At 41.2% G+C, this 26866-nt stretch overlaps 1 protein-coding gene across 2 annotated transcripts; it reads left to right on the forward strand.

Moving 5' to 3' along the window:
• Positions 1-681: 681 nt before the first annotated feature.
• plcg1 (phospholipase C, gamma 1) lies at positions 682-26820 on the forward strand. 2 transcript variants are annotated; one of them, XM_042409027.1, is made up of 33 exons: positions 682-1004; positions 2364-2651; positions 12107-12259; positions 12432-12525; positions 12642-12689; positions 13230-13314; positions 13459-13542; positions 13932-13954; positions 14040-14109; positions 14210-14311; positions 15558-15676; positions 16260-16345; positions 16781-16901; positions 17163-17331; positions 17468-17590; positions 17919-18020; positions 18256-18443; positions 19350-19550; positions 19872-19991; positions 20411-20591; positions 20670-20747; positions 20847-20950; positions 21134-21227; positions 21436-21508; positions 22536-22699; positions 23050-23146; positions 23293-23517; positions 23608-23756; positions 23856-23970; positions 25031-25192; positions 25354-25442; positions 26333-26601; positions 26711-26820. In XM_042409027.1, the coding sequence occupies exons 2-33, from the start codon at positions 2435-2437 to the stop codon at positions 26751-26753; spliced, it is 3948 nt and encodes a 1315-aa protein (XP_042264961.1). In that variant the 5' UTR covers positions 682-1004; positions 2364-2434; the 3' UTR covers positions 26754-26820. The 2 variants fall into 2 exon arrangements, with proteins under 2 accessions (XP_042264961.1, XP_042264962.1); XM_042409028.1 differs by having other exon boundaries at positions 683-1004; positions 21439-21508; positions 26711-26819.
• Positions 26821-26866: the final 46 nt, after the last annotated feature.

A 26866-nucleotide genomic window follows, 5' to 3' on the forward strand; every position in this document is an offset into this window, starting at 1 on the left:
TGGCAAAACAGTTCCTTCATGATGTTACCACAGTTCAGTTGAAAAAAATGTAATAATGTAACCAATAATCACCTTTATTTGCATGCATATTTTTAAAATAATAATGTAAATGACTGCTGTCTATAGTACAGTTTGTGTTAGATTAAGATGCACCTTTTGAAACAGGTTGGCATTCTGGCATTGTACATTGGAGGGACATTTTGTAGCAGTACCTGATGACTGTGGACAAGAATTCAAAAACACAATAATTGATGTCAAGTGATGCTCCAGGATTTTCAAAGTTTGTCTGCTATTTATTTTTGAGGAAAACAGCAGAATTGTTTTTGTGTGACTCATATATAATCCTCAGTGTATAATATATCTGCAAGATTAAAACTAATCCTTGTTAAAACCCTTTAGCCCCAAAAACCTGCCTTTTACAAATCAGTGCAACAAGTTCCTCGATGCGTGTTTTTATTATGAAAAGCTGCAGCGGAAGCCTAGTTTTTGACTCCAGCCCGGCTGCGATTTTTTTTTTTTACTAGGATGGCGACGTCATGACCCGCCCTAATCTACCTGTGATTGGCTTATCGTGATATTCTTAGCCTAAATCTAACCAACCCAATCAACGAAGGTAGCGGGTATTAGCCAATCAAAGACAGAGTAGGGCGGGTCATGACTTCGCCATCCTAGGAAATGGCACCCCGCGAGACGCCGCTGGTGCTCGGCTGCGGGGGGAAGGGCCTGTGCTGGCCGGATCCTAGAGCAGACAAACTTGCGTAGTCTTACCACGGTTCTAGCTTGTCTTGCCTGTGCCTCTCTATGGACGGCCGGAGGGGAGAAGAGGAAACGGGGATCGTTGTTGTCGGGACCGCAGCGCCTTTTTCCCAGGGCCTAGCGATGATTTAATCACGGAAAACCGGGGAGCGGGGGGAAGACACGGAGAAGGAGAAAAACGACGGGAGAGGAGAGAGGAGCAGCCTCGCAGCCGTTGGAGATGTGCGGTCGGGGCCGAGATTGCGGCGGTAGGTACAACACAGCAGCCCCTGCGACGTGTTGTTTTGCAGTTGATTTTCCCAAAAACAGAGCGGGCAGGAAAGGGTAGAATAACTGCTGCTACCTGGGCTTTTTTTCCCCAAGGGGCTGAAACTAATCACGGTTCTTCCTTTGGCCCAGCGGAATGCTAGCACACACCGGCCCCGTTTCCACGCTGTGAAAATAACCAGACGTTTCTTGTTACAGTGTTATCCCACTCTGCTGCCATTCGCCACCAGTTGTATACCCCCCTCCCCACCTCCAAAAAAAAATTGTGATGCCTTCTTGCTTCTTGTATCCAAAGGAAACTTTGTTTTCCACCGGGACGGACAGCAGCAGGTTACAGGCCTGTTGGTAGTTTGAGAAATCAGTCCAAATTAGATTAAACCTCCCCGTTGATGGATTAAAGCTAAAAATCATTCTCGGAGTGAAAGTTATCCGGTGTGATTAACTTAATCAACACGTTTGCCAGACTGCAGCTGTCATTTATTTACATCACTGTTAATGGTAAATCACAGTACTGCTTCTGTTACTCAATACTGAGAGTAACCTTACCCATATAGAAAAATCAATACATCCACATATGTCATGAAATGTTCAAATTGAATGCTTTTCTCACCAACATATACTGTGTCTTTTCACATGAATATGGCCACTTTTCTTTTACAGATTTAATACAGTATATACATATTGTATGTGTGTGCTGTTTTAGTATCATATGATATGTTTATTCTGTAGGTTTGGGACATGTATTTTCAGTACATGTACAAAACGTAAAATTAGGCCATAATTATGTAAGATAAAATAAACATTGTATGTTAATAAACAAAGCTTTCAAATTCTACATTATGCAATATATAGTTTATATATGTTTTTGTTTGTTTTGAGTGTCTTTAATGTCTGTATTTTATCTCTGAAAGTTTCCATGAATTTGTTTAAAATCTCATGACTATTTACTATTTGTGCATGTTATGTAATTTTATAAAAGGCCATATTTCATACTTTTTAAAAAGACACTCATAATACTCATGTTTATATTTCACATATATGTTAAAAATAGAGGTTGGAGAACCTTTAAATTAAATATTGTATTTATACATAAACATGAGAGTAGTTTAAACATATTTTCGATACCGGAAAATCCATTTTTCTCTCTTACAGTGTGTACAGTATATCTGCAGGTGTATAAATATGTAGAGTTCTCAGTATTTTTAAAACATGTCTCCTGCTGACAGCATCAGCTTCTTACTGCAGTATAATGTGTGTACAGGACAGACACACTAGAAGTCCTCTGAGAATTGTTTCATGGGTTTCCCCGCCGCCCCCCCTCCCCTCTTCTCCTGCTGTAGGTATCCCTGTCTAGGCCTGGACTGAGCAGATTGTTCTGAGAGGAAACGGATAACAAACAGGGGAAGTGAACATGGCTGGGACTTCGGGCTTCTTTTCCAACGGACCTGGCCCGTGGATGGACAACGACACGGAGATGAACAACCTGTACCGAGACCTGGAGCTGGGGACAGTACTGACACTGTTTTATGCTAAGAAGTCCCAACGGCCAGAGAGAAGGACATTTCAAGTCAAGCTCGAGACCAGGACAATTATCTGGACTCGTGGCACGGATAAAATAGAGGGAGAGAGTGAGTAGCATTGCAAACACAAACACACACACACACACACACACACACACAAACAGATAGTTCTGCTCCTGAGTGCTGACTTGAAAGACGACGATGTCCTTGCTGGAACTGGTTTGTTTACATACATTCAGAAATATGAAAAGTACAAAGAATGTCTCACAAAAGACTTGATGTGTGAACATGATGTGACATGATGGCAGCAGCTGGTGGATGATGTAAGTTCGGACTGAACAAGTCAATTCCAAAATGTTTTAGATCCCAAAAAATGTAAGTTGAGGGCCGGGGTGAAATTAAATATATTAAATATAAGTTTTAAGGTGAGTAGGGGTGCTTTCACAGCATATTTACATGCAAGAAATTTTGGAGAAACAAGGATTAGTGATGTTAAGATGAAAGTGAAACAGGTAGAGGGATTCATTGTTCATTTTACTCAGATAGAACAATCTAATGACCTAATTTTTAACTGCGATGCAGCCTTCAAGACCAAGAAAAGACAGCACTCAAGCTAAATAACAATATTACTAGATAAAATCCGATTTGCGTCTGTCGATATCAATAATACAAATTTATATTTCAGCTCTGATTAGTCCGTGAAGTTTATTTAGTATTGCTCAAATGAGTCGGATCCGGTTTGTTACTCGAGTTGCCTAAAGTCCCTCAGTTGTGCCCGTGTTGAAAAAGGTGATTGGACCACTCGTTCATTCTCAAAAGCCTCTTATTTTAATGCAGCATTAAAATAATTTCTTTTGGAACAATTGGTTGTTTTCTAGAAGTAGTTGAATCGTATCTCAGGTACAAAGCCCGGGTTGATTGAGGAAACCATAAAAGATGGAAGAGTCATTACGTCACTGTTTAGTGCGTGATTGCAAATTGGTGCCACACTTTGAAAGCTCTCGGTGCAGTTAGTGTAGCGGTGAATGGGCAGACCTTCATCTCTCCCCTCTCAGTTTCACAGGTTATCAGTCTGGCTGATGGAGGCACTGGTATTTTGGTGTGTTGTTATTTAGCTAATGTGTCATGTTTTCAAGGTACATTTTGTTTGATTTTGTATGATAATTCAATCATTTACTTGCATGCAAGTTACATTAAAGTTTTACTAGATTTATAACGGACTGGAGCTTCTTATGCAGATGTGATTGAGGTTAATAACAGACTACATTAGTAAGTTAGCTAAACTGTGATAATACCCTAACTAAACTAACTGTGAGCCCATTAGCTAGCGTTGTGTAACGTAATCTACAGTTTTTGGTATGGTGACCAGGCTTTAGGTAGATTAGCCACAGCAGGTCACCAGACGACGGGGATTACGGCCCAGATGTTGATTTTATCACAGCAGAGAGTGCTTCATTCATAATTATGATGCATTATTTTCTGATGATCAAGTTCATTGTTAAACGTTTCTGATAGCCATGAAATGTATGCCTTTGTTGTTTTATAGCTAAGGGTTAGTTTATATCCTGATGTATAGAGGAGGTTTTAAATATTTCATTTGAATACATGATATTCCCATAACATTAGCTATTATTAGCCCTGTCAATCATCGTAAAGCAGCCTCTGGATCGAAATAAAAGGAAGAGAGAAGGAATGAAGGATACAGATGTTGTTAACAATATTTATTTATCCTAAGCTCAATATTTTCAAGGGACACTTCACTTGCAACTTTTTTTTTTTTAATTGCCATGGTAAGCATTTTAATTTGACTCACCATGAGCCCTGTAAAATATGCCTAATAATCATCTTTGGATACTATTTGTAGACAACAAATGAATGACGCACATTTTGGAAAAATCAGTCAGTATTCTCTGAAGTGTGTTCCTTCTTCTTTTGGTTTAGGCATTTCTTCATCAAAGGTCATACGCCGTAGATATGTTGGGTTTTAGTTCATCTCCCAAAGGTTTCAGTAGAACTGGCACCAAGCAGAGCATTACAACGTTAGTATCATGACGTAATGACCCTTTCCTTCTTTTATACGTTCTTTGGGGTTGACAACAAGAAGAAGGAACCATACCTGGAACTGTTTATTAATAGGAATATACTGTAATTTACCAGGAAGGCTGGTATTTTAGCTTCATGTTCAACAAAACACTGTATCTAACTGAGGCCACGCAGGCCTTCAGTGAATCGTTTAGTCGTCTGTCTCTCGGGTAGCAGGATGCCTTGTGCACAGCTGCACTCTGCTCCGGATGCAGCAAAAAGAGCACACACACACACACACACACACACACACACACAAAAGATGATAGGCTTAGGGGTTTTTTTTTTTTCTTTTTCTTTTTTTTACACAATAGTATCATCTTCTCTGCAATGAAGGGCTTCATACACACATGAGCTCATAGCTGCAATTTGATACACTTGGAGAAGTGAAACCGGCCTAGACGTCTCATTAATGCACAGAAATAGAATATGAGGGTTTTTACTGGAAGTGTGTGATCATTTGGGAACAATTTGGCTGGCTGTATTCACCCCCTTATCAATGGCATTAAGAGAATTATGTCCATTAACTGTGGAAACGACACTTGAGCTTGTTGCTAAATATAAAGTGCCGAGAAGCGTACCTGTTTGGCTCGTTCCCTCTCTCTCCGATCGATTTCGTCTTTTAGTGATCTTGTTTGACTGAATAATTTCTATAAAGATGCTTGTTGTATGCATATGTTGCCTGTCCAGTGTCCTGCCAACCTCATAACACAAGTCACTCGCTATACGATGCAGTAAAACGTAGACATGGCTTGACAAAGCAGGATGTGGTAGCAGACTGGTGAGACCTATAGGGAGAGAATGACGTAAATATTGTATTATGTTTACTGGTGTGGTGTTTTTCACGTGCAAACTCTTATTTAGATTTTTACATTAGCGTGTAGTTTGTTTCGGACACCGGAGTCTGTTGCGAAACATCATTTATAGTGCGCTCAGTAAATCGCACGAATCATCTTTGCAGCTTCTGGTTTCTGAGAATGTGACTGATAACAAAGCAAGTTAGACGTGAATCAGAATCATGTTTGAATGTGACACATCATTTTGCTACTTTTATCATCCTCGTGTCAGTTTTTAGATATTTATGAATGAGCTTCCACGTGTGTTTTTTACACTTTCGAGCGATGATTTAATGTCTCGTTTTGAAAGCAGTGAAGCAGGGGTCTTGAGGATGAAGGTTTTCGTTTCAAACTAAGGCTATATTTCAGTCACTAGCGTTATTAGGTTTGACGATATGACAGCGGATACTGTGAGATGATAGAAATGTGATAACCAGCAGCGCTTTTTCTATTGTATGCTGCTGTATGTCCACAGAGGTATCTATCCCTTTATACAGTACAATATTTCTCAGAAAATGAAGCGTATCACAATGTATTTTGATATCACAATAATAAATTACCAATACCGTGCTGGAAGATTTTATTTGTTTTGCCATAGAACATGTAGCACTGCACAAAATAAGCAAGACAGAGCGTCACCACTTCTTAAGTATTTTCTTCAGTTCCTTATTAAGATACATGACAAGCATATGAACTCCTTAACAGGTTTAAATGTAACAGATACACATGATGACCCGTGGTGAGTAATGATTTACACACCATGAGTTTGTGTTGTTATGTATGTTGTTCTATCTTTACCACAAAGGCTTTCATGCTGAACAGTAAATCAGTTCCCAGTCACACTTACTGCGTTGTCAGCCGTCTCACAGAGCTCTCCCTGCAAGACTAACTGAACCAGTTAGTTAACACACAACTGTGACGCCCGACACCAAATTAACTTGGACAGACAAGACGCCAGATTGTTCACACAGCAGAATAGATCTGCTGATGTCACAGGACGACGATGCACATATATGTACTAACTTGTAGTTAGTAGATAGTTGTGGTTATCTGTGGCATCCGTTATTGTTCGAATTAGAGCTGAAACAATTAGGCAGATACATTTTTCAAACCAAAACATCCAAACAATCCTTAGTTATAGCTTCTCAATTGTGAATATTTGCTGCTTTTTTTTCTGTTTTATATCATTGTAAACTGAATATCTTTTGGGATTCAGATTGTTGGTTGGACAAAACTAGACATTTGAAGAAGAAGAAACCTTGTTTTTAATCTGCAAAACCGGGTTGACATTTTATGCTGCGGCCTGACATTTTCTAGACTAAACGATGAATGAAGACGATACTCAGCAGATGAGTCTGTAATGAAAATAATCGTTAGTTGCAGCTGTAATTTGAATGTTGCACTCAGCCCAGAAAGAGTCGGGTGATTCAAGTGTAGAGAGGAGTTTGGTAAACTTTGTGGTGTTGCATGTATTTCAGTGTGAATGAGCAAGTCTCACACATTTTTTGTATCTTCGTGTAAATCAAAGTCATGATACTGGATGAGCCCACGATGACCTGCGTTCCACGGCAGTTGACATGAATGTCGTCGGTTGCGTCTGGGGAATTTCTTTTGGGAATGAACCTTGTAAATAATAGTTGTTGTTTTGTTTTGTTTCAGTAATGTGACTGGAATCACCTGCACACGTCTGTGGAAACTGTCATCACTCTGACCTGCTTTTTCCATACCTCCCGCAAAGGACACGCACATGCTTTCTTTGCCCCAGACGTGTGATGTCATTTCTAGTTGACACTGCTACGTTTTTTTTTTTTTTCAGTTACACACTTGGCTGTCAGCCCGGTTTATTTATGAGAGAAATATCAACAAATTAGTTGGACCTTAAACTACGGGCAGCAACAGGGTTACACAATCAGTATCTGCTTTTAGATCGTTTATGTCCGTATGAAAACACCCCGCTGTAGAAAATCAGGTTGTTGTCGGAAAACAGCCTCCACAGTTGACTCGCTCCTTTTTACAATGTGTTGAAAAGAGGAAAGAGAATTCATGGAGCTGCATGACAGTTATTTGTCAGGGGGAAAGTCCTCTGCTTAACTTTATCCGATGTGATATTAAAGGAACTGTTGTGGGTCAGCTGAGGTGGGAGTGCGCACTGAAACAGGCTGCACAGTCAGTCTGAAAATCTGAAAATAGGAATCTGAAAATGGACCGCTTTAGTTTTTATATTGATTGTTTGTTATTTATTCTGTGCTCAAATATGTTAAATATTGATCTAATTTGTAATTTACTGTATATCACAATTGCAAAATTCTATAAAAAAAAAAAATTGGAAGATAATTATTTTTTCAGCATTTTGCTTCCACTGCAACAGACAACTAATGGCTTCTGTTGTAATGCATCTAACTAATGGAATATGTGATGAGGGTTATTAAATTGAATTGAACGAAGCTAAGGGCTGAGTATCGATCGAACCACTTTCTGGCTGCACTGCAACAGCGGGGCCAGCCCAATAAGCACGAATGTCTCTGACTGACTGACTGACTGACTGACGGAGTGATTAAGTTACACCATTGGTCAGCCGAATGCCGGTCAACCAATGTTGGGTGGTTTATGGTTTTAATCTTTCATTTTAATGGTTTAAGTCAAATCCTTCGTATTTGATTGGACCGCTAAATGTGGGCAGGGCTTAGCCAGTTTAGCGTCATACGCAGCTAAAGAGAGAAACAGCTACAGAGGACTGTTGGCTCCACACAAACTCAAACCTGTTGTTAGATCAGGAGGACGAGGGAGAGATGAATGACTTAGACCTCAGCCACGTTGTTCTGGAAAGTTTTTGCTCACTGATATCCAAACACCCATCTCTTCCCATCTCTCTCCATATTGCTCTGTTAGCTGCTACAACCCACAAGCAGTCAAATGTGGTTTTATATGATGGATGCGGTTAGCTAGTCGCCCCAAAGTCACATGGGATTGGATGAATTTTTGTAAACGCCGCTGAGTTCAAGATGAATCATCAAACATTTGAAACCATTTTACAGGAACTGGAAAGACAAGGATTTTGAAAAATGATTTTCTTAAATATATAATTGCATATAACAAGAGATAACTGAACAGTTAACACAGGGACACAGGATCAGAAGTGGGGAAATGTTTTTTCATTTCACTGGGTCTTTAGAAGCCCTCCAGCGTTTCATACACGGTCCATCCATATACTAGGTTTGACCTAGTCTTGTTTTGTTGCTGACTGAAACGTGTCTGTAGCCAGCGATGGGAATTGTTTAGATTTTATCGATACCAATGCCATTATCAATTCTGCTTATTCGTCTGATTCTTTATCGATTCCTGATCAGTTTTCTGTGTGGGAAAAAAAAGTAGGCCTATGCAGGGTTTCAGTGTCAACATAAATGTTTTATTATCTCCTCTGTTTATCTATGACCTTGCGTGCTGATGAATATATATGAAACATAACTGGTAGATAAGATAAACGGTCTGAAACAAAAAGTTAACTGCATTAATTGATTTGAAAGCATCTTATAATCTCCTGTCTGTATGAGAATAACAAAATGAAGGGGAAGCAGACTGCTCTGCTGTGTTATTAATATCATGTCTCCAGCAGTGGAGAGCAGCCTCTCTGCTGCTTCGTTAGCTCTGGGTTAAGTTGTCTAAGACACTGAGCGGGTGCAGGGTTTTTGAGGTGAGACAGATTGAGCACAGAGTTATTTTCTTCCTTTTTTCTGTTCTCTTTTCTTTTTCCCACGTCAGAGTTGATTTTGGTTGTTTAAATGCCGCAGTGTGTGTGAGTCTCGTTTGTTACTGCTGATGGCTGCTCCGCTCTGCTAACGTTAGTCTCTGAGTGAAGGCGTAGAAAGTTCACAGTATAATTCACGTTTGTCTTACAAAGATAATTATTTACTAATTAAATCAAAAAATACTTGCAACTGCTGCCTTTTTTAAGGATGAATTACAGGATAGCTGAAGATAAATCTAGTGTGTGTGCAGTGTAGACAGTCCGGAGGCCTCACTGCCCTCACAGTTGATAAGACGAATTGATAAACTCGGAGGCATACGATTCTGATGGATTGGACAATTTGGAACCAGTTCCAAACTGGTTCTTGATTCCCATCGCTCTCTGTAGCACTGAGTATCAAAAGCTGGCAATCAATGTCTGTTCAGATTTGTAATGTTGTTTAGTTACTGATTTAAATCAACATTTTCACAATTTTCGTCTGTATAAGGGTTTAAGCTGACAATTACTTTCATTATCAATGAATCATTTCACAATTAATCATCTCTAAAAATTTTTGTTCAGTTTCACAAAACCCAAAGGTGACATTTAGTTCTCTCTGATCAAAGGTCCAAAACCCAAAGATACTCAATTTAATGTTTTGTTTAATGATATACAACAGAGAAAAGCAGCAAATTCTCACATTTCAGAAACTGAAACCAGCAAATGTTTGACTTTGGTTCTTGAGAAGCAACTTAGATGAGTAATTGATTACAAGAAAAATTGTTTCACTGTACTGTGACTGTACTCCTCAGGGTAAAGTTCATGTATGGCTGCTTGTGTTTAGACATTTAACATAAAACTTAATGTTCTCTTGTTAAATGAACAAGAGAATCAAAGTATGACATTGAGAACATATTTAGTACTGAAACTCTGTTAGTATCGAAAAAATGTAAAGTGCAGCTGAGCCCTGGTGAGGAGTGTTGGAAATAGTGTGGAAGGCAGAGCGGAGTGCTGGAGGAAGTGTGGGAGTGTGTTGCAGGATACCTCCTCTCATCTCCTTTGGTAAGGTTACACCTCTGGCTATCTCTTTATTTCCTGCATCTGTCTGAGGCAGGCTCCAAATATTTTGACTAAAATAAAAGTGTTGTCTAACAAATCAGCCCGTCGAAGCCGCCTTGCTTTCAGCGGAAGTCTGCTGGCCTGCGTAGCGGATAAAGTAAACTGAGATATGATGTGCGATCAGAGAGCTCAGCTTGGTGAAATTCTACGTGAGAAGAGAAGAAGACATACTTTTTTTTTTTTTTTTTTTTTTTTTTTTTTTTTATAAATGCTTGAGAAAAGAACATGCACATGCTCACCTATACGCAAGCACAGATGTGGTGTGTAGGCGACAAAAGCACAGGATGTGTGGTTCAGGGGCAGGAAGAGGAGCAGGAGCTGAAAGAAGTGTGTGTGTCTGAGTGTGTGTGTGTTTAGCAGGAGAGTCCCTAGCTCTTAAACTGCTGCTAATACAATGCTGATAGGAACCTGTTGAGCTATTTCACAGCCTACACACTCGTAAAGTTTCAGTCTGCTTGTTAATGCAGTCAAGACAAAATTGTACCAGGCCTTTTTTTTTTTTTTTCAGATGTTCATTCCTAAAGATGAAACAATCATATAGCAGGGCTTTTTTGATCAGTCCAGTGTTAGGATATTAGGAGATATATATAGATTATATAGACTATGTTTGAGCTTTGAATAGTCTATATTGAGTTTTTAAGTGGTGAATCAGTTTTATAGTCCCCATCTTATGGGGACAAGTTCTGCACTTGCCAGCACAGCAAAATAAGATTTCTGCAATATATGAAATCACTGTTTTACTGTTACTCACAGACCCGACTTGTCCCTTCACAAGCAGTCTTGTGAAGGGACAAGCCGACTGTGCGACTGGCTCAAGATTCCTGTTTTGAAGATTAGTAATTCGTTGTTTTGGTGGAGTTCAGTGGTGAAAGACAAACCAAGGTTAATTTTGGGTTGTAAGCTTCATCACAACTCTAATCTATATCTAAGAATACCTTTCTACTGTATTTTTTCACTGCATGTATATGTGGTTTAGCTCGCAGCCTCAGCTTCACTCGTTTTATGTGGTCGCGGGGCTTGAAATTGTCATATATATAGTGTGTAGTCTAGGTCTAGCCTGTGTTTTGGTCGAGCTGGAGATCATTTAATATGATTGTTCATGGAATTTGTGATGATATGATCATATTGTGTTATTATTTGACAGACTTCTTTTGTCTAAATTAATATTTCCAAGCAAATTGTGACTAAAAATTAGGCATTGGAGCATTTTTTTTTTTTACACATATCAAAGTTTTGCTTAATGTGAAGTTTAACAGTTAGAGCCACAACGAGTAGTCAATTAATCGATCAACAGAAAATTAATTTGCAACTATTTGGATAATTGATTTATCATTTTAGTGTTGTTGTGTTTTTTTATGCTAAATGTTTGCTGCCTCCAGCGTCTCGTGTTTGAGAATCGAATGGTTTTCTTCATCTTCCGTGACTGAATATCTTTGAGTTTTGAACTGTTGGTCGGACAAAACGAGACATTTGAAGTCATGAACATTGGTTGTGGGGAAATTATAACATTTTTCACTATTTATACATTTTATAGACAAAACAACTAATGGATTAATTGAGGAAACATTTAAATAGATAAATCACGAATTAAAAAAAAACATGAGTTGCAGCTCATTATTTTACATGGGATTTGCTGTATATTGGATATCTGTATTATTGTATATTTATAATCTATATCTATACTGCTGTCATGATTTCAATTCCATCTGCATTGTCTGGCTCAACTAAGCACAACTTTATATGTGTGTGGACACGATGGTTCTGTGTTAATCTAACTGTTGTTTGTGTGTCTGTTTCGCCAGTCGACATTCGAGAAATCAAGGAGATCCGTACTGGACAGAAGTCACGGGACTTTGAGCGCTATGTGGAGGACTCGTCGGTGCGGCTGGACCAGACTTACTGCTTTGTCATTCTGTATGGCACCGAGTTTCGCCTTAAATCCCTCAGCCTGTCAGGTACGCACACACAGAGAATGTCTTACGTACATTCAAACACCGCCAGCAATTTTTAATTTGTGTTTTGTGTCTTGTTTTTATCAGTAAATGTATCACGGTACCAAAAGAAGCTGATGGAGTTTGACATTATCTGACAATATTTGTATTTAGTCATGTGTTGCTTTGTCCTCAGCAACGTCCGATGAGGAGATGACCATGTGGGTGAAGGGGTTAAACTGGCTGGTGGCTGACACACTGAAGTCCCCGACACCGCTCCAGATAGAGAGGTAAACAACACACATGTAGATACACACCATATCTAAAGCTGGAGCTACTGAAGGGTGTACTGAAGCATTCTTCTGCTTTGTAACGCATTCAATGTCTTAATTTTCTTTTTTTTTAGGTGGTTACGCAAGCAGTTCTACGCCGTTGATCGCAACAGAGAAGACAGGTAAGTCATCTCAGTTTCAAAATGTATCCTCACAGGAAAAAGGCGTCATTAAATATAAAGAAATACCACCAGTTGTGTGCCCTTTCACCAGTGTAACACCTAGGGCAGGCAGACTAGCTATCAGGCTGTTAGGTGTCTTTGAGAGAGCTACGGTGAGGTGTAGTGAAGGAACTAACCTCTCAGCCACACACCAGCACCTCTTCCTGCAGCAGGAAACAGACTGCAGAGGATGGAGGAGATGCACAGAGATGTTTGTCTGTTACATCCTAGACGAAAGAGCAAGCCTTTGTAGCTCTAGTAGGGGTATTGTCTTCCCTGGCCAAAATTCCAGGCTTGTGTAGTAAAAGTGAAGCCAAAATGTCTAACCAGATGACTGAGGACGTGCGTTTGCAAGTTATCAGGGTGCCTTTAAATTATTTAAAAAAAAAAGTGACACAAAAACAATGTCTACGTGTGCAAGTTGGTAGAAGTCTTGCGTTAGTCTACGTGCGTATCCATGTTTGTGTTTCATTTTTCAACAAAACCTGTGTATGTGTTTAGGATATCCTGTAAGGATCTGAAGAGCATGCTGAGCCAGGTCAACTACAGGGTGCCCAACATGAGGTTCCTCCGAGAGAAACTTCCGGTAACCTCCTTCTACTTATCACAGTCCCGCTTCCACTCCAGCTCCCTGCCCACTTCCCTTTCAGTACGATGTTGTTAGAGGCTTAAAGATTTATGATTTGTTGTTTTTACAGTTTTGCTTTTCCATCTCTACTCGTTTTTACAGGACTCAGAGATGAGGAACGGAGACGTGTCCTTCAGCCAGTTTGCCCAGCTCTATCGCAGTCTCATGTTTGATGCTCAGAAAAACGTAAGCTTACATTATGCAATCATGTTTTGCTCTGTCCCAGCACTTTCATCTCTCAGCACCTCATCTGATGCCAAAGCACCCTTCCTCCCCCCCTTCTGTCTGTTCTCAAATGGCTTCAAGATCAATATGGACCAGTTAAAAACCCACCAAACCCCTCTGGTGGAGGCCATTAGGACACACACACTTACACACACACTTACACTCACACACTCACACAGATGAGGAGGCAGGCTGGGGTCAGATTAAATGGATGAATGACCTCAGTGCCCCCCCATGACAAACCACTCAGCCCCCTACAGGATGTCTGTGTCCATCTTCATGGTTAGTACTATAAACACTGAAAGGACAGCACTTTGATTAATTAACTGAAAGGTTTCTTTTTCTTTCAGATGGAGATCCCGTTTCTACAGAGGTAAGCCAAAATTAAACACCGTACACATGCTCAGTGAGTGTCTCTGCAGCGTCACAGTAAAGTGAACCATTACTTTCTCTGCCAGGTTCATTGACAGACCAGAACAGAGAATCTCCCTAGAGGACTTCAAGAGCTTCCTTCTGGAGTCTCAAAAGGTAATCTCTCCGGGCTATGCGGGCATCTAGCTTATTGCAGATTAGTTTCATTTGCACGCTCTAATGCATCTGTGTTTCTACGTGCTGTATGTAAATCCAGGAAATGTGGGCCACAGACAAGAACAAGGTTCAGGAGTTTATGTTCGGCTACCTGAAAGACCCCCTGAGAGAAGTGGAGCAGCCTTATTTCCACCAGGACGAGGTACACGCACACTCACCATCTCATCTCATCAGTTTTTTGCTCACTAATCAAAAAATGTAAACGTGTTTTTGTAAGTTATGTTTTCCGATGCACCCCCTGTGTTGTCGGTGTGGGTGGGAGACGCACAGAAATTGACATGGATGGCCACGATCTCGGCCTAAAACACCTCCTCCCACACAGATAGAAAAGGTCATTGACTGTGGTGCTGCGTGACAGTTCTGCAAAAAGCGAGGGATGCTTTTTGTGGTCACCATAAAGCTATGGTTGACTAAAGAGAAGAGGAAACTGGTGCAAACCAGCCTGCAGGAGCTGGTATTGTCTCTCTGTGTGTCTCAGGTCATGTTATGTTACATAGCAGGGGTACATGCTAAGAATAACACCTTAAGGAGAAAAATAGTTGTTTTTGACCCACACTGGGAAGTCTATTGAAGGTCAGAGTGCAGGGTGAATCCAGTGCTGCTGGAGCTGTTGGGGATTCAGAACTTTTGCATCCTGACAGGACAGAAAATGCCACCGCTACTGTTCTGACATAGGCTGAATCCAAATACTCTCTCTCTGGACTTGCCAACTTCGGTCATACAGACTGTAACATGCCTAAAACGCTCATTGTCATCACATTACATCTGCAAGAACAGATAAAACTGCTCTATGAGACTTGACTTCACTTGTTTCCATGATATGAATGAAAGTTGTTAATCCATCTCAAGCTTGTTTGTTTCTGAATGGTTCCTTCTGATATTGATGTTACCCATTTATGTACGGTCTGCTGCTTCTTTACATAGAAAAATGGATATAAATAATAGTGGAAATGCATGAGCATTAACACAACAATTCTAATGTTTTAACTTTTTGATTTGATTTGTTTACACATGCAAAAGATACAAGTCAGTATACACAGAAACAACAAATAATGTGATGGAGAGGTGCAAATAACCCTCAAAGGGGCTTGATCAGGACACTCCAGTGCATGCCTTACTCAGTAAAAAAAAAAAAAAGAAGGAAAAAACATTTAAAGGATGAGAAAGTTGCGCAGCACAACAGACATCCATATATATATATAAATATACAAATTAGTTAAAATGACTAGTTACTAGTGGGCAGTAATGAGTCATTTTAGTTTTACGTCTTTGCATTCATATTGCTACGAATTAGTGGTAAAGTCTGCAGAAAGTGTGTCTGCAAGTGCAGGAAAGTCTGTACTTTTGGATTCAGCCTCATCTTCACTGCTTTCTTCTCCTCTTTGTAGCTCCTGACATACTTGTTCTCCAAAGAGAACACCATCTGGGATTGCACCCTGGACCAAGTGTGTCCTGAAAACATGAAAAACCCCCTGTCCCACTACTGGATCTCCTCTTCGCACAACACGTAAGGATGGAGTCCGAAGCTTTTCATGCATACATTTCAAAATGTCAAGCTTCAACCACTTGTTGTTAGGCCTTTGGGAACACTGAAGTCTGGCATCTCCTCTTGAAAATACCCGTTACAGCCAGAGGGCCTTTTGAACTGACCTCATACATCAGATAAAAGTGTATTATTTGACAAACAGGCTGGTATTTTGCAGGAAAATGTAGTTTTACGCCTATTGAAAAGTGTGTGAAAGGCAGCTGAAATGATAACCTTCTGTACTAGATGTGAAACAATACTCATTGGAGCAGCAGAATGAAAACTTCCCATGTCGCTTTGATAAAGTTTGAATTGACCGACTGAATGAGTAAGAAGTGTTTACCCCAGTCAACAAAAGAGAAAGCCCTTTTGATACATATCAACGTTTTTGTGCTGCCACCAAAGAAAGTGTGTGTGTGTGTGTGTGTGTGGTGCAGTCCCTTGTGTGTGAATCCTATTTGAAAGACTATTTGAGATAGGAGTGTGGGTTTTTTTTTGTTGTTGTTGTTGTTTTTTGTGTGTGTGTGTGTATGTGCGTACTTTGACGTTGCGTGCTTATTTTTAGTTACCTGACGGGAGACCAGTTTTCCAGCGAGTCGTCCCTGGAGGCATACGCTCGATGTCTGAGGATGGGCTGCCGCTGTATTGAATGTGGGTAAACACACACACACACACACATATACATAGTGTTTTATCCACGTACAGTAAATCACCACCACTTGACTTTCAACCTCGTAATACACTATTTTACCCCCTCCTCTTATCCTTTTCAGTTCTACTTTTAATGCAGCCACCACACCCTCACACACACACACACACACACACACACACTCTGTTACACAACACTGCTGTATATTGCCTTTAAACCACCGCCTCGTCAAGCAGGTTTCTATGAATAGGACAGGTCGAGAATGGGTTAAAGTGTCACTTTACGTCATAAAAAAATAAACAGACATGACTTAATCTTGGGTGTCTTCAAGGTTTAAAGGTCAAATTCTCCTGTAATTGTAATACATCTGCATTCATGCATTCTTTTCTAGGCAGTACAGTACATGACATGACGTCGTGTGTTTTGTTTATTTTCAGTGGACTGTTGGGACGGTCCAGATGGAATGCCAGTCATCTACCACGGACACACCCTCACAACAAAGATCAAGTTCTGCGATGTCTTGAACACCATCAAAGAACACGCTTTCGTCACATCCGAGTGAGTCTCTCCACGAGTGCTGCCTACTCAGTTTCTTTTTAAAGCCATCAGTGGTAGCGAGATGATAAAGGGATAAGAAATGACATAGATAAAGAGACATCACACACACACAGAAATATCAGACGAAACAATGTCGACTGGCTGCAGTGGCATTACTCATCAATCTAGCATGAGAAAATAAGATAAGAAAATCACATCTAAGCGGAGACATAGAAGGAATTTCTGTGAGGTTGCATCTCTTACGTTCTAATCCTTCCGCAGGTATCCCATCATCCTGTCCATTGAGGATCACTGTAGTATTGTCCAGCAGAGGAATATGGCCACTCACTTTAAGAAGGTGTTTGGAGATATGCTGCTGACCAAGGCGGTGGATATCGCAGCAGATGGCCTGCCCTCACCCACCCAGCTCAAGAGGAAGATCCTCATCAAGGTCAGGAGCCACCTGGATGGTTTTTTTGGGGGGGGGGGGTTTCAGGCAAAAGTGTGACTAGATATTTTATATGCAGCGTTCTGATAGTGTAATGTTTCTGACCGCGTTCCCCCCCTTCTCCCTTCACGTGCTGCAGCATAAGAAGCTCGCAGAAGGCAGTGCCTATGAGGAGGTGTCCACCTCCACTCCCTACTCAGAGAACGATATCAGCAACTCCCTCAAAAACGGCATCCTGTACCTGGAGGACCCCATCAACCATGTAAGCACGCTAACTGGATTCTGGATGCTGCCTGTGGAAGAACGCTCAGCTTGAAATATGATGCAATGAAGTAGCTTTTGTGTCTGTTCTCCAGTGCCTGTTTTTTTTTTTCTGTTCTCTTCTGTTAAACATTCAACAACTTAAAACTGGGTCCTGCTTCTTTTTAGAACCAGGCCTTTATTCATGAAGTGCTTTTCTTAGTGTTTTAGGTGATGGAATATTTTGAAAGAGGACACATTCTTGCTATCTTGGGCCACTTTTCAGTGTGACACATGGATCCTCTAAATATTTCAACAAACTCTCTCTCTCTCTCTCTCTTCCCCCTCAGGAGTGGTACCCTCATTTCTTTGTCCTGACCAGCAGTAAGATCTATTACTCAGAAGAGACCTCCAGTAACCAGTTGAACGATGATGAGGAGGAGCACAGAGAGGTTAGTAGGCCTGATGACAGTCCTGGTGCTCAAAACAAGACAGACATTAATAACAGACATTATTAACCCTTAATTCACATATATCATGAAAAATAAATGATTTTCTGTAGGGATCCGGGAGTGTTTTTTCCAGGATTTTTTAAACTGTGAAATCAGTGGTTTGTGCATATGAGGTAATGTGATAATTGTGATTGCTGAGTTGAATAGCATCTCCCTCTTCCTGCTTATCTTCCAGGTGTCCAATGGCATGGACCAGCACGTGACAGAGAAATGGTTCCATGGGAAGCTGGGCGCAGGGCGGGACGGGCGGCAGATAGCCGAAAGGCTCCTGTCTGAGTACTGCCTGGAGACTGGAGCTCCTGATGGCTCCTTCCTAGTCCGAGAGAGTGAGACCTTTGTGGGAGACTACACACTGTCTTTCTGGTAAATCTTTAAACATTTTACACAGACTTCAATCAAATTTGTTGATAATTTTATTAAATACAACACCAAAAGCACAATTATATTAAATTACACCCACGTAATAAACACTAGATTTATGGTAATGAAGGAGGTGGACGTTGAATGCAGTTTAACTGTATGGTAATTCACAGTAAACACTGAAATTGATTGGGAATGTTATTCATATATTTACAGTTAGTGTTTAATTAGTATTTTCTTTTTGTAACTAACAGTGTGGTATATCATATTAACTAGAGCTGAAACAATTCGACAGAAAATGATACAGCAGCTATTTTGATAATTGAATAATCGTTTCAGTCATTTTTCCAGCTGAAGTTTCACTGTGAAATGTGATTAATTGATGCTTTTGTTTCTTATATATGAAAATAAACTCAATATTTTGGGGTTTTGGACTTCTGGTTGAGTGAAACAACACTTTTGAATGTGTTAACTTGCATGTGGTAGTGGCAGACTCTGTTGCCTATCAGTGGACTTTACTCACGCTGGGTGTTGTGTGAGGTTACATGCAAATCACAGAGTGACACACTTGCAGATCAATCAATGTCAATATCTCTATCATTGATTGAATGTAGTTGTTGTCACGGTCTGAAGTGTGATCATTCACCTTCTCTCCGTTAACCCCTGAGCTCTGCATGAGTGATGTCACTTAAAGGCTTATCAATTTGTGTGTATGTGATTTACACACAGGAAACAATGTATAAATGCTCTCAAGTGCAGTAAGAAGGGTCTCAATGTTTTCAGAAAGACAAAGCTTACACTCGGTAGTCATAATGACCCCTAAACAATATATTAAAAATGTTCTTAAATTGTTGATCTCTCACCTTCCCTTTTTCTGCATCTTCTGCATCTTCTCCATCTCTGCGCCAGGCGTTCAGGGCGCGTGCAGCACTGTCGTATTCACTCCCGTCAAGAGGCAGGCAGCCCAAAGTTCTACCTGACTGACAACCTGGTGTTCGACACCCTCTTTGCCCTAATCAACCACTACCAGCAGGTGGCGCTGCGCTGCAACGAGTTTGAGATGAAGCTCACTGAGCCCGTGCCTCAGACCAATGCCCACGAGAGCAAAGAGTGAGTCTCAAGCAGCATTCACACAGATTAGAAAGCATTTAAGATTGTAAAGCCATGATGACCCTCAGCGATGTGCTTTTTTTTTTAGGTAATTGGCAGCTTTACAACCTCATTCATTAAGTATGGAGATTGACTGCTTGCATTTTTGCTTCATTTCTAAATAACCTTTTATAACTGCAGTTTACATTACAGACCTGCAGCTCACATCCTCATTTAGAGTGAATTAAATTTTAAATTCAGAGTGAAATGCGAGGTGAAAAAGTCAAGAATGTGTCCCTGCAATTATCCGCTATTATTCTATGTTTTGTTTGTTTGTTTCAGGTGGTACCATGCCAACCTCTCTCGGAGCCATGCAGAGAACATGCTGATGAGGGTTCCTCGTGACGGGGCTTTCCTTGTCAGGAAGAGGGCAGAACCCAACTCGTTCGCCATTTCCTTCAGGTAACTCGGTCCTATTACCTGACTAAATTAAAGTTGTTTATCTTCTCAGCCAGCTGCAACAATTAGTCAATCAGTAGATTGGTTGATCGACAGAAAATTTACCACCAACTAGTTTGATAATCGATTAATCCTTTTGCGTCATTTTTTAAGAAAAAATACTAAAATTCTCTAGTTCAGCTTCTTAAATGTGAATATTTTCTGGTTTCTTTAGTCTTTTATAATACTAAATATATTTGGGTTGTGGACTGTTGGACAGGATAAAACAAGACATTTCAGTTGCATCTTGCGCTTTGGTACAGAATAATAATTGGCAATGAAAATCATTAGTTGGAGCCTTAGTGTAGAGAAAGACAAATTATAATTTTAATCGTAGAAAAATACTTGTAGTGATTTATATCATGTCTGTGGTCTCTTCACAGGGCCGAGGGTAAAATTAAGCACTGTCGCGTGCAGCAGGAGGGTCAGAACGTGGTGCTGGGCACCTCAGAGTTTGAAAGTCTTGTAGATCTCATCAGCTACTATGAGAAGCACCCTCTGTACCGCAAAATGAAGCTGCGCTATCCCATCAATGAGGACACACTGGAGAAAATAGGCACTGCTGTGAGTACCAGTCTGAAAAAAAATTTGACACAATGTTTCGTGCAAAGACTTATTAACACACAATCTGCCGTCCAACAGGAGCCAGACTACGGGTCACTGTATGAGGGCAGGAATCCAGGCTTTTACGTGGAGGCCAATCAAATGCCTACATTTAAGGTGAGTGTCCAATGTGGAGACGTGTAGTTTAGGACAGTTTGGGCCTGCATATAGTGGAGATGGTGAACATGCATGTCTGTAACCTTTCTGTCTTTTTAGTGCACGGTGAAAGCCATGTACGAGTATAAAGCCCAAAGGGACGATGAGCTCTCCTTCACAAAGAACGCCATCATCTCTAATGTGGACAAACAGGAAGGAGGATGGTGAGTGACCTGCAAAACATTAATTCATTCAGGAGCTGATAAGTATCCTTTTAGACAATCATATTTGTGAAGTGAGAGAATTAAGGCTCATATAAAAACAAACCATTGTTATAATATCGACTTAATGTCGGCTCATTTTAAGGCCACGCTCCTTCTGAACACGTTTTCGCGTCTCTCTCTCAGGTGGAAGGGTGACTGTGGCGGGAAGAAGCAATTTTGGTTTCCTGCTAACTACGTGGAAGAGATCAGTCCATCAACAGCGGAGCCCGACAGAACTGTGAGCATCACACCCACAAAACTGAGAGAGCTACAACCACACATTTGTATATTTAAAGCGAAATGAGTGCACCTGCCTCCTCCGCAGGGAGGTCGGACCTCAGCATCAGCCTCATCACTCATCTGTCTATTATTCACTGTCACACAGATGCATTTGCAGTGTGGATTATAGCTTATCTTATTTCCTGATCGCCCTCTTCTCTGTAAAGCAGGAGATGACAGAGAACAGCCCTCTGGGAGATCTGCTGAGAGGAAGTGTGGATGTCTCTTCCTGTCAGATTGGTGAGTGGCCCCTCCGCTTCCTGTTCTACTCTGCGCTGCAGGGCTGCAGAGCTGGCAGTCACCTTGCCAGAGGGCAACCTCTTTCTCTGGCTCTGTTGTACATATGCACATCTTCTCTGCACTCTTTGTTTTTTAATTTCAAAAGGACACAGGCAACACTTGCTTTGCTGTCTTTATTTGTCCATTATCAGTCTTATATTAATAATTCCTCCTCGTTTATTATAACTCGCTTTTCTCGCAGCTCTGTATCTGGTATTTCATTGACATCCTACAGTGCAGTCAATACACACCCATTAGTGTTGGCACATGCTGTCATGCATTGTTGTTGCCTCTGCTAACCACAGTTAATACCTGAGCCCGTTTCTGTGTCTTTGGCTGGTTCTTTGGCTCCATCTAGTGGTAGCTTGAGAAAGGTCTAATTATATCTTCTTGTACACTTTGTTCCAAAGGTGACCTGCACATGATCACTGGCAGGATTGCAAAGGTTTAAGTGCTTGTTTCCCTGTGGAGAAAGTGATGGCAGTAATGCTGTGTACTTGGATTTTACACCTCATTGCTGTGCTCGGAGTTTAGATTATTTTAACTTTAACGCTGTTTGCTTCTGACCTTTTTTGTAAAGCGCGTCCAATCAGATTATAGTGGATCAAGAGGCTGAAACACGGAGAAAGCGATTATGAGGTTTTAGTGATAAATTCTTAGTTTGATTCAAAAAAATATGGGCATATTGGGTTTTATTCAGCATAAATTTAACAGTTGTTGCACTGACGGCCAAACCCAGCTGTGATTGAAGCTCATCTGCCACTTTTCCTATTTGGTTTATTTTTTTGTGATTATGTTTTCTTACTATTTTATTGCAGCCTCAAGTCATCTATATAGATGCAAGCAAATTCAAATCATATCACATTTTAAAATTTTGAGCGCTGTTACACTTGAAAAGTTCAGTTCAAGTTGAAATAAGAAAGGATACCTATGTTTGTCCTCCACATCCCTGTTTTTCCAACCCTTTTTCTCTGTGTTTTCTCTGCAGTCCAGCGCCCCGACGGGAAAGGCACCAGGCCTCACGTCTTCTCTCTGGTGCCGACTAACTCTCTACGGACGGGCATGGTGCTGGACGTCGCTGCCAGCAGTGCAGAAGAACTTAAGGAGTGGGTGCTCAAGATCCGTGAGGTCACTGTGACCTCAGAGGCCAAGGTATGTATATCACTCGGCTGACAGGAAACGCAGGCAAAGACTCATACCATGCTCATGCCACATCGCAGGCTCAACGGGCCAGTCATGACTTGTGTTTGCTCTGTCATACCTATAACCTGTGTTTAGGAAACAGTGACTGAGCAGTGGATGCATATGGTATTCGTCAGTAATGCCATTCTGCAGACCCACAGCTGGAGGCTTTCTCGTGTTGCTTAGCACAACCACCTGTAGCAGTAGCTGTCGTGGGAAGGAAAAAGCTTTAGCATCGTACTTAATTTTGTAAAAATACAAACTGAGACGTGCTTCACTGTCGGTGCGTTTATATTAAAGTTGTGTGTCTCTGTGCGCAGCTGGAGGAGGGGAAGATGATGGAGAGGAGGAAGAAGATTGCACTGGAGTTATCCGAACTGGTCATCTACTGTAGGCCTGTGCCGTTTGATGAAGACAGTAAGGATTATGCACATTCACTAGACTGTGAACATGTAGCTTAATACACAGCAGAGAAGTGACTGATTTTATACCTATGACGTAATATAAGTAGCCAAAACAAATACAGGTAGGTCAGGTCTGTCCTCTCTCCCTGCCTTCTGCAGAAATTGGCACAGAGCGAGCCTGTTTCCGGGACATGTCATCCTTTCCCGAGACCAAGGCAGAGAAGTACGTCAATAAGATCAAGGGAAAAAAGTTCCTGCAGTACAATCGACTACAGCTGTCCAGGATCTACCCCAGAGGCCAGAGACTAGACTCCTCTAATTACGACCCTCTGCCCATGTGGCTCTGTGGGTCCCAGCTGGTAGCACTCAACTTCCAGACAGCAGGTATCTACCTTCGATGAAAGCAGATAAACGGTGTAGACAGTAGAACTTTTTTTTTTTTTTTAACCTTCTTCTCCCGTCACTCACATGCAGACAAGCCCATGCAGATGAACCAGGCCCTGTTCATGCTGAACGGAAAGAGCGGCTACGTCCTTCAGCCACCCATCATGAGGGACGATAACTTTGATCCCTTTGACCGACACACGCTCCGAGGCCTCGAACAAGTCACTCTAGAGATAGAGGTACAGTGAGAGCGAGAATCATTCGTATTTGTGTGCAGAAACAAACAAGTGAGACGACTTAAAGGAGTTTCCTTATATTCTTCCTCTTCTCTTCTGAAGGTTTTGGGCGCCCGGCACCTACCCAAGCACGGACGAGGCATCGTTTGTCCTCTGATTGAGATTGAGGTGTGTGGGGCGGACTATGACAGTGCCAAGCAAAAAACTGACTCAGAAGGTGAGAGCCGCTCTGTTTTTGTTTTGTTTTTTTGTTTTTTTTGAACACATAGGGAGAAATATGCCAAAACTGAAGGAATGAGTCGTCGTTGTTTACTGGATACATCACCCTCGTGTAATTTTCCGTCTGGTCCTAGAAAAACAGGAAGTTGTACAAACAACTTAGCAATGTGTGGGAATACAATGGGGAAACATTCCATAGTATGAAGATAGTTCTGGCACAGCTCTCATCAGGTTTTATGGTCTAGTTTTAGCCAAAAAATAAACATTAAGTAATTATTTTGTAGCTTTATTCGACAGATTTTGGACGATGTTTACACGGAAAAAATAACCCATAATTTACTCTCTTAAAATTGTAAAATCAGGGATCAGTGAGGAAAGCACTCACTTTACTAATTACTGGTATTTTAGCTTTATATCTTTTTCAATTTGTCTGCATTTCCTCCACTATGTTGTTTCTATTGTGTTATTTGCAAACCTCAGAGCACCCCCAAAGTAATAAAAGTGAATCCTGTTAAGCAGAGGTTGCTGCATTCTCACCATTAAACACAGTGGAACAAGGTTCTTTTACCACCAGTTTGACGTGGCCGTGTTTTCATAACTGGGTCAGCAGATTGCTTTGGGAATTTCCTGCTCCAAACAGCTGATTCTGACCTGAACACATCTCATATTTTACAGTGATGTGCATAACTTTTTATGTGACATAAATTAAAAATAGTGTGTTTACAGTTTCCTTTTCTATTTTGTACTTTTATTTATGTTTCTCCCTCCTGCACTCTGGTTCTTCCAGCAGAAAGAGGAATGAGCGGTGCCAAAACAATTGTCTTTGATATATTTTGACACAGGTTTGGATTCAGTTTGTTATAGTGTAATCATGCTGAAATTCATGGGGTAACACTGTGATCAAGTTTGTGACTGTAATGTAAATACTGAACATTTTAACTTTTTTCACCGTTGTTACTTTAGAAAATAATATTATTACAGTAACAGCACCAGTGGTGGATACATATCGAACATTTCTCATCTTTCTCTCTACATCTCGTTTTTTTTCCCCGCTGCAGCTGATAACGGTCTGAACCCCACATGGCCCCGAAAGCCGTTCCAGTTCACAGTGTGCAACTCTGCCTTTGCCTTCCTGCGTTTTGTGGTTTATGAGATAGACATGTTCAACGACCAAAACTTCCTGGCTCAGGCCACATTCCCCATCCACAGCCTGAAGACAGGTACGCACAGCAGCTATGTGGTTTCTGAATGAGTTTCAAGCATCGCTACACAAGCACGTTGTAATGAATTAGGACCACGAAATTACCTAAAATCCCGTTGAGGATCTGCACTGCATTAACAGTTCCTACGTGTTCTGCCTCTTTCTGTTGTATGACACCAGGCTACCGGTCAGTACCTCTGAAGAACAGCTACAATGAGGATCTGGAGTTGGCTTCGTTGTTAGTCCACATGGACATAAGCAGAGGAAGGGTAAACTGCTGCACTTTACTGAGCCTTTTTGAAACTGCTGCACTTGACCATTAGATCCCTTCATAATGCACTTCCAGTGTAAGTGATGGGCTTTAAAGGAAAAATGTATTTAAAAGTTTATCTGAAGATAATATGAGGCTTCAGCCGTCTGAATTAGCCAAAAAAAGTTAATCTCATCCACAGTTAGTCCTTTTAGTATTAAATTCTCTCTGTGTGTTTCTTTGTTCAGCTGCAGTTGAAGGATTGTAACAAAAAGAGGGAATTTGGCACTAAAAAGACTTTAACTTTGAAAGATACTGACTTGATTTGACTAATTTAGATGGCTGAAGCTGCTTCATATTAGCTTCAAATAAATGTTTGCAGGGAAGGAGGACTGTAGTCCCCTATCACTTGCATTGTAAGTGCGTTATGAAGCAATCCTCCAGTATGAACAGGAGGAATGATTACAGCAAGAAAAACAATGTTATTTTGGGCACCAGACTATTATTTTAGGACAGACTTGGAAAAATAGTGAACCTGTCCTTTAAATACTCACTATAATGCTCACGTTATGAAACAGTTATTGTTAGTTGCTGTAATTGTTCCTCCAGTTCTTACTGGCCATGAAGAGATCCTTCTCCAATGTGATTCCAGTGTGTTAGTGGACAAAAAGTGGGAATTTTGTACTATAAAGACTAACTTTGGTAGATACCCACTTGATTTTTGACTAAGTGACAGCTGAAGCCTCATATTAGCTTCAGCTGAACTTGAGTGCATTTTTGCACCGAACAAGGACTGTGGATTTTGTCTGTTTACATTTCATGACCAGTATGGGCAGCACAAGTAATAATACTGACTGATATCTCTCTCTCTCCTCCTTGTTCTTATCCTCTCCTCTCTCCCACTCTCAGGATGAAAATGGAGAGGTTCTGAGCCCGTTCCTCGCAGTCGGGGCCACATCAGTGGCGGCATCGGCCCAAGCTGGGCGGGAACGTTTGGGGGATATGAGCTCAGTGTCGTCGACTTCCTCCAACATGTCTCCTCTGCCCCAGTCGCCAGCCCAGGCCATGGCCTACAGAGGGAGAGAGGGCTCCTTTGAATCCCGCTACCAGTCGCCTCTAGAGGACTTCAGGGTGTCCCAGGAAGCCCTGTTGGACCACATGGACCCACAGAACAGAAGGTATGTGTGTGTGCGTGGCGTGTTGGTTTGAGGTTTTTGCATGCCTATGCAGCAAGTTTGGTAGCCGTAGAAGATTCCAGACATCGTGCTGTCTTTGTCTTTACCTCAGGATGTTGCGGAGGACCAGAGTGGGCGGAGAGAACCGTGTCTAAGTCCAAGCCAATCAGGACGCATTTCTGTTGCACCCCTAGCCGCCCCCACCCTCTCTCCCCCCACCCACCCCCACCCCTCTCCCTCCTCACCCAGTCGCCTCTCCCCGTACTGA

This window comes from Thunnus maccoyii, chromosome 4 (assembly GCF_910596095.1).
Source record: "Thunnus maccoyii chromosome 4, fThuMac1.1, whole genome shotgun sequence".
Taxonomy (NCBI): Eukaryota; Metazoa; Chordata; class Actinopteri; order Scombriformes; family Scombridae; genus Thunnus; species Thunnus maccoyii.

Excerpts from the sequence above, each read along its gene's own strand:
- plcg1 (XM_042409027.1), top strand. The coding sequence starts at position 2,435 with ATGGCTGGGACTTCGGGCTTCTTTTCCAACGGACCTGGCCCGTGGATG. Across the intron at positions 22,700-23,049 it reads CTGTGACCTCAGAGGCCAAG|CTGGAGGAGGGGAAGATGAT; the intron begins GTATGTATATCA and ends CTCTGTGCGCAG. Across the intron at positions 25,193-25,353 it reads CATCCACAGCCTGAAGACAG|GCTACCGGTCAGTACCTCTG; the intron begins GTACGCACAGCA and ends GTATGACACCAG.